The 24,508-nt window shown below is 44.2% G+C and overlaps 1 protein-coding gene across 1 annotated transcript; it reads right to left on the minus strand.

The window, feature by feature from the left end:
- Positions 1-106: 106 nt before the first annotated feature.
- On the minus strand, positions 107-19,352 carry Lap3 (leucine aminopeptidase 3). Its single transcript, XM_052198995.1, has 13 exons — positions 19,177-19,352; positions 17,488-17,603; positions 15,742-15,796; positions 15,316-15,421; positions 14,177-14,336; positions 12,130-12,294; positions 9,097-9,255; positions 7,801-7,925; positions 6,396-6,484; positions 5,477-5,579; positions 3,396-3,475; positions 1,592-1,701; positions 107-945 (listed from the first exon to the last, which is right to left on the minus strand). The coding sequence occupies exons 1-13, from the start codon at positions 19,276-19,278 to the stop codon at positions 756-758; spliced, it is 1,560 nt and encodes a 519-aa protein (XP_052054955.1). The 5' UTR covers positions 19,279-19,352; the 3' UTR covers positions 107-755.
- Positions 19,353-24,508: the final 5,156 nt, after the last annotated feature.

The following is a 24,508-nucleotide window of genomic DNA, read 5'->3' on the forward strand; positions in this document are numbered from 1 at the left end:
CGGTGTAGTCATCCATCAGTGACCAAGAATCAGATATGGCTGACTCTAGCTTAGACATTTCTTAAATGATGACCCCTCATAGAACTGAATCACAGGGAACAAACAATTATCAGAAGGAAATATTGTAATTTATTTACTACATTGGATCTGGATTTTGAACGTTATATGAATACTTAAATAATTTCCTTTAAGAATCAAATGGAAACATTGATTGGAATCAATGTATTCCAATGGAATACATTAGAAAATGTAACAAAGTCATTAATTATATTTTCCTTTTTGTTGCTGTTGTTGGTGTGCTTTTTTTGTTGTTGTTGTTTTTGGCTTTTCTGAGACAGGGTTTCCTCTGTATAGCCACAGCTATCCTGGAATTCACTATAGACCATGATGGTCACAAACTCAGAAATCCAGATGCCTCTGCCTCCCAAGTGCTGGGATCAAAGTTATGCACCACCATGCCGGGCTCCCTCTGTACATCTTTATGAAATTAGATTTTCCCTGTCTCGTAAAAATAGTACATATGGCTTGAAAATACATATTATTACAAGATATTTTAATAGTTTAAAGTACCTATATTAGCTCATATATATCATTTAGATTTCCATGATTCAAGCATACTAAAATATTCCAAAAATTAAGATTAAAAAAAGCAACAACATTCATTTTTGTCTTTAAAAGATTTTCATTCATTCAAAAATATTTTGAAGGCCAAATATCCAAATCAAGACAGATGTAGGAATTTCTGAGTGTTTAAACTAAGAACTATCTTTACTGAAGCGAAGTAAGAATTCAATCAGAGTCCTCGTGGGCCGCCCGCTCATTCCCTTCCGCAGGTAGGGAATCTCATCCTTGTTGGTCATCACACCTGCTATGTCTAAATGTGCCCACTTGGTATGCGTCACAAACTCTCGCAGGAATGCCGCAGCTGTACACGCACCTGCAGATCTGCAGAGAAAGGAGAACGGGTCACTCTTCCTTAGGTCCCAGCATACTAACGTGTCATGAAGAAGCTACATTCCGAGCTAGTGGGACAGCAGGGGCTGTATGCTGCTTGTACCAGCCTCAGCCGGAGCTGTCTCTGGAGCACACATAGACACATACATACAGAAGAAGAGAGGGCACCCAGTCCACAAAGCTGTCCTCTAACTTCTACATATGTGGCACATCCATCACTCCACACACATAAATGACTTTTAATAACATTACATTTGTGCTAGCTAGATTCTATCTATGACGAAAAGGGAAAAGTTAATACCATGTAATCTATTAAGAAATTAACCCAGAAATCACTTCCAGAATATGTATTTTTAGATACAGCTTTACAGGATAAATGACAGATTCTAGACTACTTTTTCTGTGTAGTTTCCTCTAGTTGTCACCACTTTTTCTTGTTTTCTTAAAATAACCATTAGATTTGAAAATTTCTAACATTAAGAGAACCTAAGAGAAAAATTTAACATCAGTATGCTTAGAAGCACTACCCTGAAAGGAAGTTGGTTAGTTTTAAAATCTTCTGTAAGGAGGAGGAGACTAAAGGGTAGCTTGGCAACCAAGAATGATTGGAAAGAGAAACTTAGAGCATTTCACATACCTGTATTTTCCAAGATTGTTGACATCAGCAAGCTGGCAATCTATGACTTGTCGTGTATAATGCTCAAAGAGAGGCATCCTCCAGACACGGTCCCCAGTTTCTATGCTGGCCTGAAGAAAGGTGTGACAGCGTGAGAGTACTTTCTGAGAAACTCTACAGTCTGATGCACAAAGGAAGAGCTGTTCTAGCCTGCTACTGCAAAGCCAGGGTGTGAGGGATGTCTGAGATTGCTTTAGGTCACAGAAGATTTATCAGAGAATTAGGAAATAGGACATTTAGTAAATTCTCAGTTGGAACCTTTAGGCTCTGAGAGTTTAACTAGGGTGGGAGACTCGGAAGGATCTAGTCACCTTGGTCTGTGGAGACTTGCAAGCTAGACCTCCATCAATGAAAACCAGGTCCTGAACAAGGTGACATCATTCATGCTTAACTCCCCCATTCATGTGCTTACTGAGCTTTCTAGCACTGCTGAGCTGTACTGTTAACATCTACACCATCGAAGGTACAGGTTCAAACCACGTAAGTAGGCCGATAGAATCATTTTCACAAGAAGTGAAAAATAAAGCTTCAGAGTAAAAGGTCAAAAAGCAGTGACAGAACCTGTTGTTTTAGGAAGTAAGTGTATCAGATGCGTTAGCTACCTCTGGGAAAAGCAGACTATGGCTGTTGATTGTTGACTTAATTATGTTTGTGAACACATCATTTTAGCTAGGAAAGTAAGTAATTAAAAAAACCAAATATTGTGTGTATCATGATGATAGAGGGATGCTGGGTAATATGGAAGGCACAGAGAGGTTCCTGGCTCAGCCTTCAAGGAACCAGCTTGGCAATTATAGAGGCTGAGAGTGAGCTTCACAAAATAGACGGAGACATGGAGAAGCACTGTCAAGTGAGAAGTAAATCTAGGACATTAAATAAACCTCATAAATGTATTATTCATGGACCACGTGTCTGTTCCCATGGTAAGCTGCCGTAACTGCTTCTGAACGGATACATGAGCTGCCAGACGGAGCTGCCAAGCAGCCGCATGGAGCACTGGAGATACGGCTGTTAGCCGGCATGGGACAGACAAGCTGTATCATGAGGACTCTGAGCACGGGTCAGGCCAAGGGCTAAACACTGTCCAGAGAGGAGGACAAAACGAACAGCTAGCAAAGGAGCTGACAGGGGACAGCCACAGAAGTGAGCCAGAAGATGGGACTGCAGAAGGCAAGGACTAGGGTCATCAAGAAATAACCATCGCCTGCTGGCTTGAAACAGGCTAGGTTAGGCTGACGGTGGCATTGACAGGCAGTGTGATGTGTAATGGGTAGGAGCAAGGATGGACGACTGGGAAGGGCGCAGAGCAGAGCAGAGCAGAGCAGAGCAGAGCAGAGCAGGGAAGGGAAGGGAAGGGAAGGGAAGGGAAGGGACTCCTCCTCACTGATCTACCCCAGAGCTGTCTACACTGCTCAGTCCATACACATTCAACAGAGGGGCAATCCTTCACAGGGTGGGCCTCATGTTCTTTGCACCTCACAATGTCTCAATCTTAGCCTTGTAACTTGTCAGTTATTTTCATACCATTCTGCGTCTGTAAGGACAGGGAAGCGGTGTCACACCCATAACTTAGAAATATCTTTAGGAACCCAAAGCCACTGAATCAAGTTTATTACTATGACCTATTTTCAACTCAAAGGCAACTCGACAGGTAGAAACCACCTTGCCACAGGCTTTGCATAAGCACATTGTACAAGGGCCATGGAAACTACCATCGCTGTAACTGTACCATCCCTGTAACTGCAGGCGTGTGTCCTGGGCCTACCTCAAACAGCTTGTCCCACAGCCAGGCCGAGTTGGTGAAGACTCCAGTGGCGCCTGACCCCAGGGCTATGTCCATGGCACCTGTAAGACAGTTCCCAAGTCAGCTCCGGCTCTCCAGGCCCGTCTCACCTGTTGCTCAGACCGCAACTGTGGTCTCAAAGTCTACTAATGGTCCTTCATTATAAAACATATATAAGCTTGAGAAATAGTCATTTTTATAGCTAGTTAAAAACTAGAATTCCCCTTTATTATGGAAAATACAGAAAAGAAAATTATATCAATTATCATCAAGCCCATTCCAAGGTGATTATCATTTATTTTTGATAAATTCTTTCTAGAATTCTAAACAGTTAAGAATATGGCCCTACTATGTGTCCTCTATCTTCAGCCACCAGCATAGTCCCAGCACACAGCAGGAGTTGAAGGCATCATTTGCTATCAATTTTATATCAGATACTATAACAAGTAGTAATTATTTGAGGCCTATGAGGCTATGTGGATATGTGTGTCACATTTTAGCCAATCAATTTAATGCCTTATTTTTAAAGTTGACAGGTTTTGATATAATATTCATTTGTCCTCAAAAGTTTTCTACTAAAGTTATAAATATTTCCATCAGTTTTAAAAGTACTCACAAAAGGATATAAACTATAAGCAATACGTGGTATTTTCACTTAAAAGAATAGAAAATGATAAACATAAATATTTAATGTAGTATCTTGATTTAAGAGGATTTCCTAGTACACGTTTTAAATTACTAAAACTCTGCAGCTGTTGTCACAGGTCCAGATGTGATACAGAAGCTCACTTACTGGCCAGGGTCAGTACTACTGGCCAGTGTTATGGAAGTGGCTCCAGGCCGGCCACCTGTCTCTCCACTCCGTCGCTGCCTCAACCTTCCCATGGATGCCTCTTCAAGTTTTAAGTTTTTAGGAAATGAATAGGGACACCAAATGCCACAGAAATAATATAATGCCCAATTAAAAACATTTATGAAACTACCAAAAGGAAACCATATCTTTGTATGCCAGCTTTAAAAATTAGTTTAAAAGGGTAGACTTCCAAAAAAAGCAAAAAAAGAAAAAGAAAAAGAAAAATGAAAAGGAATTCTTGGTAAGCCACTGCACGCTGTTATTACCTCCACAAGAGGAACATGACGAGACTTCTGCTCGGTAAAGGCTTCCTTGACTCAGGAAAGATCAAAACCAAAAGACACAGATGATCTGAACTTTATCTTACAAGAAGTACAGGCCGGTCCCTAGTGAGGACCTGTGGATGGAAGACTGAGCAGTCTGGGGACTGTGCGACGAGCCACCATCCATCTCAGGAGTCTGCAGTCCCTACAGAGCCAAGTCAAGGCCCTCAGGGAACGCTGGCATTCAACAGGCCCACGAAGCTCTTCCCAGCCCTTACAAGTGGGAAGCAAGCAGAGCCGGCCTCAGGAACTGACTGTGGCTGCCCAGCGAGGGAGCAGGGGTTACACCCAAGCTGGCCCAAAGCAATGGCTTTCCTTGCATGTCCAGCACACCGTTGTGTGTCCTTTAAACAAAGATCTTCTGATCCCCAAAATGTCTTTATTTCTTTACAATATGAACTATAAGTTTAGAAAACTGACTGGATATCAGATATGATATGATTAGTATATTAAAAGTGCCACTGATTCTGAAATGTATTGAACATCTCAGATTTGTATTAGATGGCAGTCATAACAAAAAACACCTCCCTTTCTCTCTCTCTCTTTTTTTTGAATCACGATGAGTTGCTGTGACCCACGTGTTAAAGGTTACCACTGAAAAACCAGAGAGATGGCTTAGTGTTTGACAGCAAACCTCACATCTACCTCTGACCCCACACCCGAATGGTGGAGGGAAATCAAGTCACAAGTGATCCTCTGACCTCCACACGTGCACTGTGGCAATGCATAACGTTACTGTGGAATGCTTTAAAGGACAGAACTAATATTAAAAACATTGGATAACTGCAGAGGACATTTCTTTAGTAAAGGATCTTTGAACGTGAGTAAAGGAAACTATATTTCAGGAAAATAACACCCAGAGTACAGTGTGTGCACTGTGGTCTGACCTGTTAAAGTGGCAGCATTGATGATGACCTTGGGATTGAAGGTGTGTGCGTAACAGAGTGCATCAGCCAGGATGAGCCTGCCCTCCGCGTCAGTGTTATCAACCTGCAGAGATAGAAACAGATGGGCTCAGACAACCCTGGGACTGAACATGAAAACCAGACACGCAGCCTTTGACTGCACAGTGGGGAGGGTCAGCGTGTTGTGAGGTAGTGAAAGGACACATACTGTAGCTATAGCAGGAACGTTTCTAATCTGGAGGCTAACTCTGTTCTAAGTCCCTGCCCCGACTGACCACACCCACACTGAAAACAGTTGGGAAATGTCTGATCCTTTACAAGACGGGAAACTGGGGAGAGACAGGGAAAGAATGACAGGGCTGAGGGGGCAGCATGCCTGCACCCCCAGCTTCCCTCTCTCACCAGACAAAAGCAACCTTAAGGAAGACCTTAATTAAATTGCCAGTCTGAACCTCAAGCTCAAAACTCTTAAAATTTTGATCACCCTTTCTAATTCTATTCCCTTCCACCAGCAAAAGACGCAGGGTCCTGAGCAGTGTGCGCATGCACATTTGAGCTCCAGATGCCAGAGCCCAGAGCCCAATGTTTCTTAGTCGACCAACAGAGAGGAAGAAGTTCCTCATGGCACAAGCACCTCTAGGAGCCCAGCTTCCCTGGTGTGGCGGGTTCTGCAGGCCAGGCACACACCCGGATTAGATTAGAATGTATACCACAGATAGTGGGAGACACAACAGGGACGAAAAAATACTCTTAAAAATCCCTATCAGAAATTAACTATACTAAAACATCGTCTCCGCCCCAAAGAGGAGCTGGGGTCCTGCCCCCATGTTACACTGCAGCTGTGTGGCCAAGATGGGGTTCTGAAGGATGCCACGCGGGGCTGCTTTGCTGGCTCACAAACCTGGATGGTCTTCCCATTCCTGGCTCTGACGACATCCCCTGGTTTGTTGGCCTTGCCGCTAGGCATATTTTCACAAAGAGGGGCCAAACCTATTGGAAAGACAGTAAAGAACATGAGACACGCTGGGCCAAACGCCATCCTCTGGGCAGGGGGCTGCCAGAGAGCCATCAGAAGCTACAGAAACGGGCTTCACTTCCACAGTGACAGAACTTGGCATCGCCAATGGCACAACTGAGACCATGTTGGGCGGAGCACATGTAGCATAGTCTGAGTCTAATCCCAAGGATGTAAATGTAAGTTACAGAGCCTCAGAACTGCCCAGACCTTTTGAACTCTCAGTGTCATCAAGGAAAGGAGAAGAAATGGGGTTCTGGGCAGGAGACATAATAAGGGAATGTCACAGCCAAAGGCTATGTGGGGATCTAGATTTTAAAACTAAACATGGGGGCTAGAGAGACGGCTCAGAGTCAAGAGTGCACACTGCTTTTAGGGGACCTGAGTCTGGTTCCCAGCACCCAGCCTGTGGCTCCCGCTCCAGTGGCTCCAGTGCCCTCACAGGCACCTGCATGTACGTGCACACAGAACCACATGCTGGCATACAGAATTTAAACAACAGTCCTAAAAAATGCCAAGTATATCCAAAATGGACTTTCTTAGATAACTGGTAAATTTTCACTAGATTATTATATTGATTCTTTTGAAATATAATTGTATTATCATTACATAAAATGTTATTTTCTTAGGAGATATGTTAAAAGTACTCAGGTAAAAACATGTTGAAATGTCAACATATTGATTTCTAATAAGTTTGTTTTTTTTTTTTTTTTAAAGAACTGATCACAGAACAAAAAGACCATGTATGATGCTGGAATGGCTTGGGAAGGGAGACTCAGATCAGACAGATTTAAGGTTCCATCCGTTTCCCCACACAATGCATGAGCCCAGATCCCTGTTCCTCTGAATCCTGGTATTAGCAATGCTATAAACTCCCAGCAGTGCTTCTGGAGGAAGTTCTCATCTGCGATACCAGGAGACCCTAGCACTAACTGCTTCTTCACAGCAGGCCTCGGATAGAGCACAGAACTATGAAGTGTCAGTAAGGGAGGCCACGCCACAAGGGCAGGTTTTCTTACTGGAGGAAGATACAAAGGTGACATTTGTGCTCCCTGATGCTAACCACCTTTGCCTAAGTAAGACAAGTCAGCACGAGCTACAGCCTGCTGGCTGCGAAACACATTTAACACAGTCACCTCAGACAGAGAACACCTCTCTCAGCCAAACAGCTGCTGCTTGATGAGAAGCTACTTAAAAGTGTCTTCTCCAGAGGCAGGACCCTGTTGGGCGGTTCACGTCTACCCCGTGGCTAGACCTGGAAGCACTGCGAGGTGCGGCCTCCCCTCCTTACCTATGATATTAATGGGCAGGTTGAGCTTTGCTGCAGACACAATGGCGGAGCATATTGTTGCTGCTCCTCCCATGTCAGCCCTCATGAGGTCCATATTTGCAGAAGCCTTGATGGAGATACCTCCACTGTAGGAACAAGGAAAACCGCGGGCAACGTTAATACTAGCAATGCTGAAAGCCCAGATTGCTTTCTTAAAAACAGAGACATGGCCAGCAAGACAGGTAAGGACAAAGGTGCTTGCTGCCAAGTGTGATAACCCACGTTCGATTCTCCGACCCACAACGTGGAAGGACAGAACCGATTCCTCTGACTCCATGTGACTGCTATGGCACTGGGATCTCCACATGCATACACACCACACATATTAAATACATGAAAATGTAAAACCCAACATCATCCATGTGGTGGTGTATACCCGATCCCAGAATTTAGGAGGCTGAGGTGGGATTTCATCTTGGAGATCAGATTTGGCGGCACAGCATGACTGGCTCAAAACAAACCCCAAATCCCATACAAACCCAGAGTTCATTACCACACAAAAGCACCACATACCCGTCAAAGAAAGTCAAGTTTCTAAACATGCAATCTGAATTACTTCAATTCTATAACTTTTATACAGATAGAAAATAATTCCAGAAATATGGATAAGTGAGGCAGGTCCTTTCATTTCTGTTTGAATGAAACCTACAGGTGCCATTAGAAACATCATCATTTACTATCAAGCTACCTGCGATCCATCTCTGCTTTATATCATGAACACCAATACCTACAAAGACTATCTCACCAGCAATAAATTCCTCAATCTTTGAATTAACTAACCCAGGAAACCTGAAGGTCATGAAATCTGACATGCTCATGCAACACTGGCGCACACAAGCCAGAAAAGGTAGCAGTTCTCCTGACGCCTGCTGGTGGCAGACGGCTACTGAATGAGAAAGGTGCAGGGACGGTATCTATGGGAGAAGTGCATGCATATTTGAGTAGTGCATGCGTCGGCATGACCAGCACTTTACCAACTGAGCTCCTAACCCACTGACTCTACTTGGTGTATGACTTTGAACAAGAACTTCTGAATTTTGTGGTTCCCTCCCCTGTTGGTCCCAGGGCTAAGATCAGGACCATGGTTATTAAAATTCCTAATTGTTTTAGGCATATGTATAAGCATTGAATTTCAACACTGACAGCACAATACATTTACTATAATGTGTAAGACATGATCAGACTCCATGCTTACGAATCACACCATACATACACAGCATTCACCAAGACAGAGAGCACAGACACCCCGGGGAGTACCTGTCAAAGGTAATGCCCTTTCCTACAAACACCAGGGGTGCTTCGGTTGCATTGGGGCTGCCTGTGTAGTGGATTTCCAAGAAGACTGGTGGTTCTTCAGACCCCTTGGCTACACTTAGGAATGAACCCATTTCTTGTTCCTCTATCCAGGACTTGGGTCTACAGGAAGAAAGAAGAAAAAAAGGAGAGAACTGTTACATTTATTCCAAAACAACTTAGAAAAATTTCAACGGTATGCAAAACAATGTACACCATACAAGTTATTCAAATGCTGAACAGGACCTGGTGCACTCAGCGGTAGGGCATTCAGGCTACAAACAGGCTGAGGACACCAGTGATCACAGCCTATCATTTGTTTCTGTCTACCTGCAGGTGGAAGACTTGACTCTGGGGATATGTCAATAGTAAAATGACATCAGGCACTCCTCTACCAAGGATCCGACAACCACCCAGAGAACTTAGGCTTGGTAACTATAGAAGCTCAGGTTCAATACTCAGGTATTTCTGGTTTTAATTTGAAAATGAAGTTAGCAAGGCTCTTAGTCTGCAGAGGGGAATTTAAAGTCAAGGCATTTGGCTTCATTTTTGTATTACTAATAATGGCACACACAATACTATCAAAAACAACAAGGCTATCCTACATCAACAGGAATAAAATAGCCGGTTTCTCTGCTCATCTTTTCAACATCAGCACACCATTTCTTATAGCTCCAAGTGCAATTTGAGATGTCTCTGAATGGGAAAACTATTTAGTTTTCATAATAAACATGGGAAAACTATTTAGTTTTCATAATTAACACGGACTCGTTGCAGGTAACATGAACGCCCACCTTAGTGCAAACTAGAAAACAGACGCCATATTGCCATTCTTTCTAGCGTAAGGAACAAGTGTTCTGTATTCATGTCTAGCCACAATAACAATGCCTGTACTACCAGAGAAGACCAGCACTAACCAGAGCCAAGGACTATTCTTCTACTTGCCTGCCCATTTAGTCAGACTATTACACTAAAATTGCCCCTTTATCTCAAAGGGAAACCAGAACCATAAATGACATAAAGGCAAGCTTATAACCTGTACACATTTCTAAGTCCAAGCTTAGTACTTGGTATTTCATTGCTGACTTACCCTTCTGGAAGAACTGTATTTCTCTGAAGCAGCTCTACCTTCCCTGAATGGGGCAAGTCACAGGCCACCTGGGCACCATTCTGGTCTCTGAACTCTTTTCCTCTGCTCACCCATGGCTTTGCCCTGTGGTTTCCCAAGACTCTGCTGCACACCTTACCAGAAGGCCCTGGTCTGATAACATTTCAAGTGATCTTTAGGACTCTGCTGGTATCCATTTTCACTCACAGTCCTCCTCCTGCTTCTGCAGCAGCCGCCCAGACCCGTTTCATGCCTGTCCTGCCCTTTGCAGCAAGATCCATCACTGCGCATGACTGCCTACACACCTCATGTGTTTCCTGCCCTGGCAGCATTGTCACTACAGGCTGGCAGAGCAGAGCCCTGGCATCTCCTCTTCTGAGTCAGGACACATCCATAGGGCCTACACACTGACAGCCTCAACACATAGAAACTGTCTAAATAGGGACTTTCCTAAAAGAACAAACAGAAATCATGAACTCTCATCACAATTAAGTGCTGAAGAATCCCCTTACACAAAAAGATCCCTTGAGAAACAACTTTGAAAGTAAAGTAAAGTAAAAGTCTGTTCATTTATTTTAATCAGAACTCCCAAGTTCATTGGGTATGTAATGGCTGAAGACAATTTTTGAAATTGAAGTGAAAAGTAGAGAGACTGACTGTACCATTGCCAAGCACTCGGGAGGCCTGGGAAGGCCAACCATGCAGAGTAGCCAAGGTTATGAGGCAGGCGGGCTCTCTGCCTGCACCCAGTCAGTCAGTCTGCACACTGCACCCTTTATTTACCTGCATCGTAAACAGAAATGCAGACATGACAACACATAAAAACATGTAAGCTCTGTAAGTGACATCCAGGGCCTGGAGAGAGGACTCAGTTTAAGAGTACTGACTGTTCTTCCCAAGGACTTAAGTTCAATTCCTAGCTCCCATTTTATGCCCCATGACTGTTTTAACTCCAGTTTCTGGGGATCCAACACCCTCTTCTGGTCTTCTTAGCTTCAAAGCACTCACACATGACATAGACATAAGTACGGGCTAAATACCCACACATATAAAATAAAAATAATTTTTTAAAAAAGTTAACCAGTTATCCTTTCACCTAGGAATTCAACTCCCAAATTTTTACTCAAGAGAAATGAACATGAAAGTTGGGTCTCCATTTTAATTCATAAAATGGATTTTAAAAAATCACAACACAGTATGAATCATGAAACTCTCTTGAAGGTGAGGAAAACAAACCTCAAATGTAACTCTATCTGACTTTGTATATAGCTGCTAGTAGGCTTAATGTAGTCCTCTGAACACAGTTTAATTCTAGGATCCTGACTTGTGTTAGTCTGGGCTTCTATTGACCAGATAAAATACCATAGCCATAAAGCAACTTGGGGAATTGACTTTCAGTGTACACTTTTAGTCATTTCTGAGGAAAGTCAGGACAGGAGATCAAACAGGAATCTGGAGGTGGGGGCTGTTACAGAGGCTGTAGGAGAGTGCTGTTTACTGTGTACTCCTCATGGCTGTTACAGAGGCTGAGGGAGAGTGCTGTTTACTGTGTACTCATCATGGCTGTTACAGAGGCTGAGGGAGAGTGCTGTTTATTGCATACTCCTCAGGGCTCGCTCAGCCTGCTTTCTTACAGCACCCAGGACCACTGGATCAGAGTTGGCACTGCCCACGATGAGCAGCTGGGCCCTCCAACATCAACTGTCAATCAAGAAAATACACCACAGGCTTGCCCATAGGCGAATCTGGTGGGGGGATTTTTCTCAACTGGCATTCCTTCTTCCAAAGCGCCTTTAGCTTGCGTCAGATTGATATAAAGCCAAATATCACACACACGCTGTTCTTTTCGACTGTACATCCCATGAGTCCATGACATAATCATAAATTACCTGATATGGACCTCTGTTTTACTACTGGCACTTTTGAGATTTTTTTCAATAATTTCAGCAAATCTGGTTGGCGTCATCTCATTGGCTGGAGACTCCATCAGCTGGCGGGCCAAGTTCTGCCCAGAAGCAAAGAGGACCCCTTTCTCCCAGGCCTCGAGATCACCGCTGTGGAAGAAAAGAGTTACTCTCAAATAACCTCAAGAACACTGATCTTTCTGCTGCTAAGTGAGGCACTTATCTTAATCAAGACTACAAGCAAAAAAAGGATTGCCAAAGACCTAGATTCATCCCAGCACTTGAAAGGCAGAGGCAGGCGGATCTCTCTGAGCTTGAGACCAGCCTAGTTTATAGAGCAAGTTACAGGATAGCCAGGGCTACACAAAGAAACCTTGTGTTGAAAAAAACACAAGAGAGATCCCCTGGTGTAGTGTGTGTGTGTGTGTGTGTGTGTGTGTGTGTGTGTATGTGTGTGTGTGGTCATGGTCTGATAGGTATTTGAAGCTGTAAATCTACCTGCAAAGGTTATGTAGGGATTCCTACCCAAAGTCCAGAGACGACCATCCCAAGTACTAACTGTGAAGCCAGCAAACAGCAAACAGCAAACATTCAGATGGGAAGTTGGAGGCTCTGCTACCTTACTGTGCCTGATCAGGCTCTAAATCCAAACCCACTGGACAGAAAGGATTAACTTTAGAAGAGAACACACAAAGGTGCATGTTGTATGATCCTTTTTCTTTGACAGCAGTTAATATGGGCAACATGGAGACAGACAAAATTAACAGCTGGCGTCTCAGAGCATTCACCATGTGCCGCCTACCTTTTGTCTTGGGATTATCATACAAGTTATGATATCAACCAGGAAGGATGGAGCATGCCTGTACCTGCTGCACTACAGGGGCCAACTCAAGATTATGAGTTCAACACTAATCTAAGGCTATATAATGAGACTCTCTTACAACTCAAAACTCTACATCAGGATTACAACTCTCTTATACAAAAAAAAAAGAAAGAAAGAAAGAAAGAAAGAAAGAAAGAAAGAAAGAAAGAAAGAAAGAGAGAAAGAAAGAGAGAGAGAGAGAGAGAGAGAAAGAAAGAAAGAAAGAAAGAAAGAAAGAAAGAAAGAAAGAAAGAAAGAAAGAAAGAAGGAAAGAAAGAAGGAAAGAAAGAAAGAAGGAAAAGAAAAAGAAAAAGAAAAAGAAAAAAGGCTGGAGAAATGGCTCAGCGGTTAAGAGCACTGACTGCTCTTCCAGAGGTCCTAAGTTCAATTCCCAGCACCCACATGGTGGCTCACAGCCATCTGTAATGGGATCTGATGCCCTCCTTCTGGTGTGTCTGCTACAGTGTACTGATATACATAAAATAAATAAATGTAAAATAAAAAGAAAGAAATATAGATTTGGGTCACCTAACTGAGGTTTCCCCAAGTAAGTGATAGAAACAGGATTCAAATGTGGGTTGACTTTCTACAGAACCTTCACTCCCAACCACTCTTTAACAGAGACCAACCACCATTCCATGCCAAGAGCAACCCACCAGCATCACAGCTACTGGAACTGAAGCGCTTTCAGTGTCTATCCCCGACAGCACAGCCCAGTCACTTCGTGACTGGAATAGAGCTGGAGTAGGAGGTGGTTAGTTATCGTCTGAAAGTATCTCCCACCATGGACCGCCACGGCAAAGATGGAAGGTTCTCCTCCCCACAGGTCTAATATGTATCGTGTCAGCAGGTGTGAGCTCAGTGGGAAGTATCTGGTTTAAAGCTCATTAGGATAGTCTGTCAAGTCATCCCTCCTTCTGGGAAAAGCCAACATTGTGAATGCTTCTTAGTAACCAGCAAGCACAGAAGATTCTCAGGAGCCACAGCGGCATCACCCACGTGACACGAGCCAGGAGCAGAGCTTGGGGACAATGATCACAATGTAAAGAGGGCTGAGGGATAAGGGGATACACACAGCCACACAGCACTGCTGGACACTGCTCGTGTCCAAAGCCTGCTGTCACAATGCCCGCCTGGGAGTGCCGCCCAGACCCTGGTCCCCTCCATTACCTTCCATGCAGCTTTGCCGACACAGCCACCTTCTTTTTCTGCTTGAGGTCATCATACTCATAGAGACCAAGCACAGCTCCTTCGGCAGCGGCCTGCGCATCTCCACAGGGATCCACCTCCACCAACGGCAGCTCCAGGTCCTGGACCTGCCTGCACCCCGCTTCAGACAGCAGAGGCAGAAAACTGAGTCAGCACAAAGCAGAGGCACCAGGTGGCGCACCAGGGGAACAAACTGACAGCTGTGCTCTGCTTCTGAACTCTCCCTTCCTCTTCTGTAAAGTGTGGCGGGTATGTGCCTCACAGGCCGAGCTGAGCACAGATCCTCTCAAGGGGAGAGACCATCAGTGACAGGCAGATATTACTAGTAGTATTTCAGAGGTGCTAGTGTTTCCTGACAAAGGTTCCCAGTCACCAGGGGCTGCCATATTAAAGAGACCAAGAAATGATGACGATGAGGTTACATCCAAATGACTGAGCAAAATCCATCATTAACTGTTTATTAAAATTGTGTCAGCAAAAACTCTCAAATAAAAGTTAGGCATAGCTACTTAACTCTGAGAGTCAACTTAATAAGCATCTATGATACACCCAGGCCAAGGATTAGTCAAGCAAATTACTGTTGCCACAGAGTATTTGTTCAATTGCATTTGGGGCAGTTGTCCTGTGGGAAAGGCTCTCCCTGCTGCTAAGCAACACAGTGGCTCTGACATCGACCTCAATTCCCTCAATCTACCTATCAAGCCAAGTGGGACAGGCCCTGGTATTTTGCTAGCAATGAATAAGTATCCCCCACTCTGTTCCTGTTTTCTCTAATTTGTAAATATAATGATCCTGTGTCTTCTAAACGTGGGGGAACACCTTGGTTGCATAACAAAATGGAAAACCTTCTATGCATCACAATTTCTGATACAAGATATTTCTAAAGAGAAACAGAAGCAAAGCTCCCAACAGAAAACATAAAATACTAAAAATAACAATGTCACCAATTAGCCTCTGTATCTAGGTAAGGTCAGACACATCTGTATAAGCTGAACTTGCTGAGCTGCTGCACCGGAAAAGTAGGGCTGGTGGCAGGGAGTGGACCAAAGGGAAAGAACCCTCGGGAACCTTCAGCCACTAAACATAAGGAGCAAGCAAACCTGCCACAGCAGCTCGGATGTTTTCTTTGCCTTCATGCCAGTTCTCCTGGTCATCCACGCCGGCTGATCTCTTGCCGAGGCCGACGACCACCACGCTGGGGAAGTCCTGGTCCACAAGCACACCAAGTCAACCACTGGGAATGTTTCAAACAGCTCCTCCAGAGAGGAGTGACAGAGGGAGACAGAGCTGACAGAGAGCCACTCTAGGATGTGAGGGGCAGCGTGAGGGTAGTCCTCCACGTAACTGAGTGAGGTGGTGCCCCCCCCCCGCCCCCACACAAGCTACAGAGAGAAGGCCATTCTGACCATAAGGAGTGCTTCTGCTTAACGAGACACAAAAGTGCCGTCACAACTGCACCCACGCTAACGAGTACAAGGGAGGTCTCCACAGGGATGCAGCAGATGAGCATGGTCTTCGCTTCATACCTGATGCAGCCCATAGAAGGTTCGGGTTTTGCCTGTCTTGAGAGGAGGTCCAGATCTAAAGGAAGAGGAGATGGTTGGTTTAAACATTAGAGTGTGTGCTGTTCTCTTGGTAAATGGCCTGAGCTGCAGCAGACACTCTTGGTAACTGCTTCCATGCTGTGCTTCACTGAGGGCGTTATGGAATGGATGCAGGCTAGAGTTCTCGGATGCTGCACTTTCACCTCAAAAAGGGCCAAGCCAACATCCAGGCTAGACGGAACAGGAACACCAATTTAAAAACAGAGAAGCCAGGTGCAGCGGCTCATGCGTGTAATACCAGAACTTGGCAAGCTATGAGGAAGGACTGGCTGGTGTGAGTTTAGGGCCAATCTGAACAATACAGTGAGTTCTGGATCAGCCTAGTCTATAAATTGTGGTCATGTCCTTTTTTACAAAAAAGAAGGCAATACTATGGATAGGCAATGTCCCCGTGTGAGCACTGGATGGTGACTACTAAATGGTGGAAACCTTTCTACTAAAAGAAATACCATAAAAACAATAACAAAAACCAGAGTGGTGACCAAAGCCACAGACTTGACAGCACTGTCTCTAGCGTAGGTGTTCCCCAGATTATTTACTGAAATGAGAGATAGCAATTTCCAAACAAAAGAGGTATCCTACTGTAGCCAGAGACCAGGAGCACAGAGGCTGAGGCTATAGGCCACAGGCACCCTGCAGGGAGGCCTCTGCATTCTGGACTCTTAACAGGTTAGCTTCTGGGTTAATAATTTAGGTCCTTGTGAAGGCTATGTACTAGTAAGGAACTTGCAACCAAGAGGAGGTACAAGTCCTACAACGTACTTATCAGATAATTACCATAGCAATCGGGTGACACCTGGTACCCTCTACCATGTCTTGAGTAACAGGTCGTTAAACTGGCTTATGCAGCTCTCTATTTCTGCCAAATGTGGTTCGCAGCTCTAAAGTCTTCCTACTTCTTCTAGGCCCTTGCTAATCTAGGAGAGAGAGGTCAGATCTCAGGCCTTCTCCAGACTGACTGAATTTCAGGCTGTATTCTTGCTAATCAGATGATCTACTTGTACTGTAACATTTGAAGAGCCTTCAAAGTCCAGCCGCCGCGAAATAAAAGGGCAGGACCTTAGGCTGTTTTTAATAAAATTATTCAGTTAAAACACATTTATTAGCTGGTACTAGACAGGAAAGTAGGAATTGTGAACCTCAACCCAGGAAATCTCTTCCTTTCAGGACCCTGTCAATCCTTCACAATAGGTTTGTGATCTGGCTAGAAACCATGTGACTTCCCAGAACTGCAGACCCACCCACACTCTAACAACTGCCCAGCTTCTTCCAGAGCCTACTTTCATTTCCAGAGAACCTGTTGACCAGGGCTCCAAACGTTTATCTGATACAAGGAGAATAATCTCTTTAAATCCTGAGGCCTTTAAGAATTACAACCCCACCCTGTTCCAAATATATTTAATGACAAATATATTTAATCTGATACAGGAGAATAATCTCTTTAAATCTTGGGGCCTTTAAGAACTACAACCCCACCCTGTTTCATGGCAAATACATTTAATCCCAGCACTTCAGGGAATGAGGCAGGTGGATCTCTGTGAGTTTGATGCCAGCCAGCCTGGTCTACATAGTTCCAGGACAGCCAGAGCTACATAGCAAGACTCTGTCTCACAATGCAAAAGAAACACACATACAAAAGGGACCCCAAATATAGATAGCAACACTTACATGTTCAGCATTTCCCTCAGCTTCCCAGACACCAACTTATTAAAACTCTCTCCTGCGCTTGTAAACTGTGGCAAGTCATCGTCTTTGTCTTTGGAATAAATTCCTAAAACAAGGCCCTGGGGGGAAAAAATCAAGAAAGATAAATACAATCAGAGCACATCCCTCAGAGGGCATTGACTGCCCAGATGCAGAAGGGGCAAACCCATCGGAACTGTGTTTGCCCTGAGAGCCCAAGAGCGGAGGCACAAAGCAGGGCAGCAGCCGCTGCCAACGCCGCCGCCGCCAAAGCAGCTGAAATCCCAGCTGGACAGGAACCGGGTTATACGAGACATCCCGGGCCATCCCTAAACCATAACATCACTTGTTTCTAATACACTGTCTCAGGGGTTGGTCCTTTAAAATACTTGTGTTTTGACTCTGTCCACTCTCTGGGTATGCTGCAGGACTTTCTACAGATATTAAGTGTCCAGCGAATGCTCAGAAAACCTGACATTCTGTAGTACTTCAAATTTCAGGTTAGGGATGTCCACATTGTTTAGTAAGTTGCCTGTCGATCGGAGAAAGTGTAAGACTTTGCAGAAGAGAGGGCAGAAGCAGGGCCTTCTGCCAAGCACTTAAATTGTGTGGCCCCAAACACCCGAGATAAGGATGTAAAACCACTGCTCATCACTTGACTTCACAAGGTAATTCATGACTTTTAAAATACTGCTTCCCTTCCAGCTGCTTCCCTGAGCACTTTTCCCTCATTTGCCAGATAAGGAAACCTAGTCCCTGACACACTAGTTCCTGCATAGTTAAACTCTGACAGTGCACCTGCCTTCCTTCTGGTCCTGGTCCTTTCCAAAAACACCTCGGGTGCTCCGGTCACATCTTTCCCCTGAGAAAACAGGCTTCCTTGGCAATGATAACTGCTAGGGTCTAACTTTCCCAAGACTCTTCACTCTGGGGTTCCATGAGACCAGGCCGAGGGTCAACTGTTACTGGGCAGGGCTGGAAAGTTGTCGGCCTAACTCCTCTGGGACCTGAGTTCAAGCTCCATCTGGAACATTCCTCTCTCACCAGGTCCAGGAAACATGACGTACTCCGACAAGCCAACACCTTTGCAGACCCTTCACATCTGAGTGTCCTTCATAATTTCTCAGACTATGGAGAAGACCCTCTTCCAATTTCAAGATGACCTCTCCCATAAAACCCTTTTCCCTAGGACAGAAACCCAATCCAGCAGTTTCCTCCCCCAGGGCCTTCACTTCACTCAGCCGGGGATGGGGTCCAGGCCCTGTGACTGTCTACTCTGGAGCCCTGGCAGGCTTTGGGACAATCCTGACGCGGTCCTTTCTAGGGTTTCTGCGAGGTCTAAAAGAACTGGCGAAGCAGGCGCGTGTAACTTTTCTGAGCTCTGTTAGATGGAGGAGTCAGTAAAGACTGCTCAGGTGGAGTGAGCGGTTCTGCTCAGCCTTCAGAACCCAGCACTGTCCAGTTAGGAAGAAAGGACGCGCTGGCCGCCCTCGCCGCAGGCCGGGCCCTGGCTGGTGTCCTGCAAACCCAGGGAACTTTTCTGTTCAGTTCAGTTTTGCAACTTGATGCGTCCGTCCGTACTACTCATCGCGGCCTGGAGACGCCGGGTCACCCTGCCGCCCGCCCGCAGCCTGGGCTCGCGCGGCCGCCCGAGAGCGAGCCGCCTCCACTCACCTTCGTCATGTCTGCGGTGGACAGACCCCGATCCCAGAGACCTCTCACACCCAGGCGGCGGAGCGCGACTCGCGCGGCAGCCGGAAGGGGCAGCAAGTACATCTTCTCGGCTCGGCCCACGGCGCCGCCCTCCAGAGAGAGCACGTGGCGAGTGGGAGGGCGCGCGCCTGGAGGCGGGACCTCCGGGGTCGCCGGACGCGCGCCTGGAAAGCCGGACCGGTGTGGGACCTAGGGGGCGGAGCCCTAGGGGCGGGGTTGTCGGCAACTGGGCGGAGACGCGCTAGTGCGCCTTAGGGAAGGGCGGCAGGCCCCTGGGGCGGGGCTTCTGTTCTAGGAGGACCAGGCTGGCGTCGTGGGGCGTGGTTTCTGTGGGCTCAGGGGCGTGTCGTCTTTTTGCTCTTGAAGTTGGTATAAGGCAGGTTAATAGAAGTATGTAAATTTTATTTAACAAGTTGGTGTATACATGGGAACCCTTACAAAAAGATGGTTCTTCTTGCATTTATTCCTATTCAAGTGTCTTTAGGGGAAAAATATTAAGGCTCAAGTGGCATACTTTAGTGCAGCATATCTGCCATCCTTCATTATCTGTTAAGGGCAAGAAGTACAGTGATTTCAAAAACTGTTTTTTGAAGATATATACGGGCATGGGCCATGATTGTCCCCATCTGGCAACCCACCCTCACCACTGCCAAGGCTCATATTTTAAAGATTTGGTCAGCAGCTCATGGTGCTGCTGGAAGGAACACTTAGGATGTGAGACTTAGTGAAAAGAAGTTAAGAGTTTTCAGGGAAAATGGTGTGATCCTAGCACCCTGCTGCCTGTCTCTGATTCTCCACAGGTGAATCACACAGAGGCTTTGTGCGTTTAACATAATTGTTATGCTAGCACTGAACCTGAGGGCTGAATGACCATGGGAACCTCTGGAGCTATGAACTAAAGTAAGTTTTTCCTCTTTTTAAGTTGACAGCTTTAGAAATTTTCATTGTGGTGATAAAAAAAAAAGGTGACTAGCGTAATATGCTCAAGTTCCTTCTGCCTTCTTCATTTTGTTCATTGCCATTTCTTCCACAGGAAAAAAAAAATGTCTCCAGACTGTCCTACTGTGGGTATTATGTCTCCTACTCCCAAGGCAACCTCTCTCAAATTGCTAATCACCTGTATCCTGCTCTTTGTGTGTGGTGGGGGGAGAGGGGGTATGGCTTTTGCCTCTGTGTATTCATGCCAAAGTTAGGCATCTAGTCCTTATCTAGGGCCTTTGTAAACAAGGTACTCATAAATATTTGAATGAATGTATGATCAAAGTCCAGTTGAGGTAGCAACATTTAATTAAAGACCAGGGTAGCTGCCCGTGTGATTTCCTGATAATAAACTGCATGAGAAGTAGATAGATAATTAAAGGGACATTGGGAATCAGGAAGAGTATGGGCTTGGCATGGGGTGGAGACATCAGCCTGCTCCTAATAAAAAAGAAGATACAAAGAGAAAGTCCTGGATTTAAAGAGAATCTTAAAAGGCAAGAAGCAAAGTTTATTGTGGCTGAGGGAGTCAGCGGGGAGCCAGTGATGATCTTCACAGAAGCGGCAGGGAAAGCTACATTTTAGGGGATGCATCAGTTAGACACATGAAAGCAGAGGCACCGAAGTGTGTCAGCGTCAGTGTAAGGAAAGAAACCAAAGCACTTCCGCCTTGGGGTAATTTGACCAAGAGTGAGCCCAAGTTTGAACTCCCGGCTTCTCTCCGTGTCTTCTGAATATACAGCTTGTGTTTACTGGCTTGTCTGGCTGTTGTTGCAATCTTGTCTGAATCTGTGTCCACCTCAGTGCTGTCTTGTGAATTTGTCCCTAAGAAAACTCTTTGCTCTCTCCTTTAATGAGCAGCACAGAAAGCTTCACATGGTGGGGGGGGAGGGATGGCGGAATAGTTTACAGAAATCTTCATAGTTTCAGAAGGAACTGAACTTTGCTGACTCCACCTGACCCAGAAGCCTTCAGAAAAGTAAGGATAATAAAACAAACTCTTATAACCTATACCCATGTTATTTTCAACATTTATTTGTTTTATAAGATCACTTTTGACCTCTCTAATGTTTTCAGGAAATGATTATTATCATAGCACACAATGTACATTGCTATCTGGGTCAGGGGCATGGATGAATAAATAACTTACGTTAAAGGTATGCATTAGCTTACCTTGTACGAGTGATCACATGACAAATCCAACACAAGTAAGGTTCATTCTTTCATTGTTTTCTGAAAGGCAGGTTAAACAAAGAAGCTGATTATATAATAGGACATAAGTCCAAAGTCTTAAATACTTTCAAGGTGTACTAACTTGGCTCTGTGGTCCAGCCAAAGTTTCAGTCTCAGAATGTAAGAAAGCTTTTCATAATGACTTATCACCACAGAGAGACAAGGTGTATTGGTGTCCAGGATAAAGAAAGACCGATCTATAATGGGGAGATCATAAGCAGATAGTAATTGTCACTCATATTCTCTGGAAGGTAGTGAGTCTGTAAATTGTAACCATAATATTGATCTTTCCTATTACCTTCCAGTAATAGAAGCTTTAAAAAGAATACAGTGTTATCCAAATAAGACTATACTTTCTAGATTAGTGCAGTAAGGGTGGTTCTGTGGTTCTAGGTCAGAGGAAGGAATGCAAGTCCATTGCCACCTGCAATGTGTGTTCCCGCAGAACTACAGAGGCAAGCTTCACCAAAAGAATACAAGAGATGGAAGACTCTGGGACACTATGTATTGAAAACTTACAAATAATAAGTGTAGAAGAAGGAGAAGACTCCCAGCTCAAAGGGCCCCTTCATGATAAAAGTCTTGGAGAGATTTGGGATAAAAGGGACATACCTCAGTCTAATAAAGACAGTTTACAACAACCCCATAACTAACATCAACATAAATGTAGAGAAACTCAAAGCAATTCCGCTAAAATCAGGAACAAGACAAGGTTGTCCACTATTTCCATATCTATTCAACATAATAATGCTTTAGCTAGAGCAATAAGAAAACTGAAGGAATGGGGGGGGGGTTACTAATTGGAAAGAAACAAGTCAAAGTATTGTTATTTGCAGATGATGTGATAGCATACATAAGCGACTCCAAAAATTCTACCAGGGAACTTCTACAGCTGATAACTCCACAGCAGCTTCAGCAAAGTGGCTGGATACAAGATTCACTCAAAAAAAATTAGTAGCCCTCCTATATGCAAATAACAAATGGACTAAGAAAGAAATCAGGGAAACAACATTCTTCATAGTAGCCTCTAATAATAGAAAAATATTTTTGGGTAACTTTAACCGAGCAAGGAAGGACTTGTATGACAAAAACTTCAAGTCTTTCTAGAAAGAAATTGAAGAAGATTTCAGAAGAAGAAAATATCTCCCATGCTCAGGGATTGTTAAGTGTAACACAGTAAAACTGGCCATCTTACCAAAAACAATCTACAGATCCAGTGCAATCCCCATAAATATTCCAACATAATTCTTTACAGATCCTGAAAGGACAATTTTTAGCTTCACATGGAAAAACCAAAATAACCCAGGATAGCTAAAGCAATCTTGAATAATAAAAGAATACTGGAGGTGTCATCATTTCTGATTTCACATTTTACTACAGTTATAGCAATAAAAACCACATGGAATTGATATAAAACAGTTACATTGATCAGTGGACTCAAATTGAAGACCCTGACATAAATCCATACTTATAGAAGCACTTGATTTTTAACAAAAAAGTCAGAAATACTAGAAAAAAAGAAAACATCTTCAACAAATAGCTCTGGTCAAACTAGATGTCTTCAAACAGATAATCAAATAGATCCATGCTCACCACCCTGCATAAGACTCAGGTCTCACAGCTTGCAACATAAAAGAGATACACTGTATCTGATAGAAGTGACAGTGGGGAGCAAACTTGAATGCATTGGCACAGGAAATGACTTTCTGAACAGAACACCAATAGCACAGGCATTAAGATCAACAATTTATAAATGGGACCTCATGAAACTGAAAAGCTTCTGTAGGGCGGGCGAGGGATACTGTCAATTGAATAAAACAGCAGCCTACAGTATGGGAAATAAAGAACAAACACCCATCCATAGCTGGCAGGAGTGAAAACTTTTGCAACCACTATGGAAACCAATATGGTGGTTCAATAAAAAGTTGGCAATCGATCTACTTCAAAATACATAAAGACCTCAAGAAACTAGATATATAAAAAAAAATCCAAATAATGTAATTTTAAAATGGGGTACAGATCTAAACAGAAAATTCTCAAAAGAGGAAAATCAAATGGCTGAGGAACACTTAAAGAAATGGTCAATATCTCTGGTAGTTTGAATAGGTTTGACCCCCCATAGATTCATGTCTTGTGATGTTTGGCCATATATGGAGTGGCACTATGAGGAGGTATGGTCTTATTGGAGTAGGTGTGGCCTTGTTGGGAAGAAGTGTGTCACTGTGTAGGCAGGCTTTGAGGTCTCCTATGTAAAAGCTTCACCTAATGTGGCGTCAGAGCCACCTCCTAGCTGCCTGTGGAAGGCAGTCCCCTTCTGCTGCTTTTGGATAAAGATGAAGAACGTTCAGCTCCTCCAGCATCAATTCTGCCTGCATGCTTCCTGCCGTGATGATAATGGACTGAACATCTGAAACTGTAATCCAGCCCCAATGAAACATGTTCCTTTATAAGGGTTGTCTTGGCCTTGCTGTTTCCTCACAGAAATAAAACCCTAATCAAGACAAGCCTAACCGTCAGAGAAATGCAACTTAAAATGGCTTCTAGATTCCATTTCACATCTGTCAGAATGGCTATGATCACAAACACAAGTAACAGCTCATGCTAGAGAGGATGTAGAACAAGAAGAACAAACACCCATCCATAGCTGGCGGGAGTGAAAACTTCTGCAACCACTATGGAAACCAATATGGTGGTTCAATAAAAAGTTGGCTATCGATCTACTTCAAGACTCAGCTATACCACTGTTGGGCATATACCCAAAGGATGCTCCGTCCTACCACAAAGATACTTGCTCAATCAAATTCATTTGTGACTTCACTCAGACTATCCTGAAGCTGGAAGCCACCTAGATGTCCCTAGATATCCCTGAAGAGTGGATAAAGACAGTGTGGTAATTTACACACTGGAGTACTATTTGCCTGTTTTTAAAATATAACATCATAAAATTTGCAGACTAATGGATGGGACTAGGGAAAAAACAATCCTGAATGAGATAACCTAGAGTCATAAAGACAAAAATGATATTTTTCACTTACATGTGGATATTAGCAGTTGAAATGATAACAAAGCTACAGTTCATAGA

The sequence above is a fragment of the Apodemus sylvaticus genome, chromosome 11 (genome assembly GCF_947179515.1).
Source record: "Apodemus sylvaticus chromosome 11, mApoSyl1.1, whole genome shotgun sequence".
In the NCBI taxonomy this organism is placed as follows: domain Eukaryota; kingdom Metazoa; phylum Chordata; class Mammalia; order Rodentia; family Muridae; genus Apodemus; species Apodemus sylvaticus.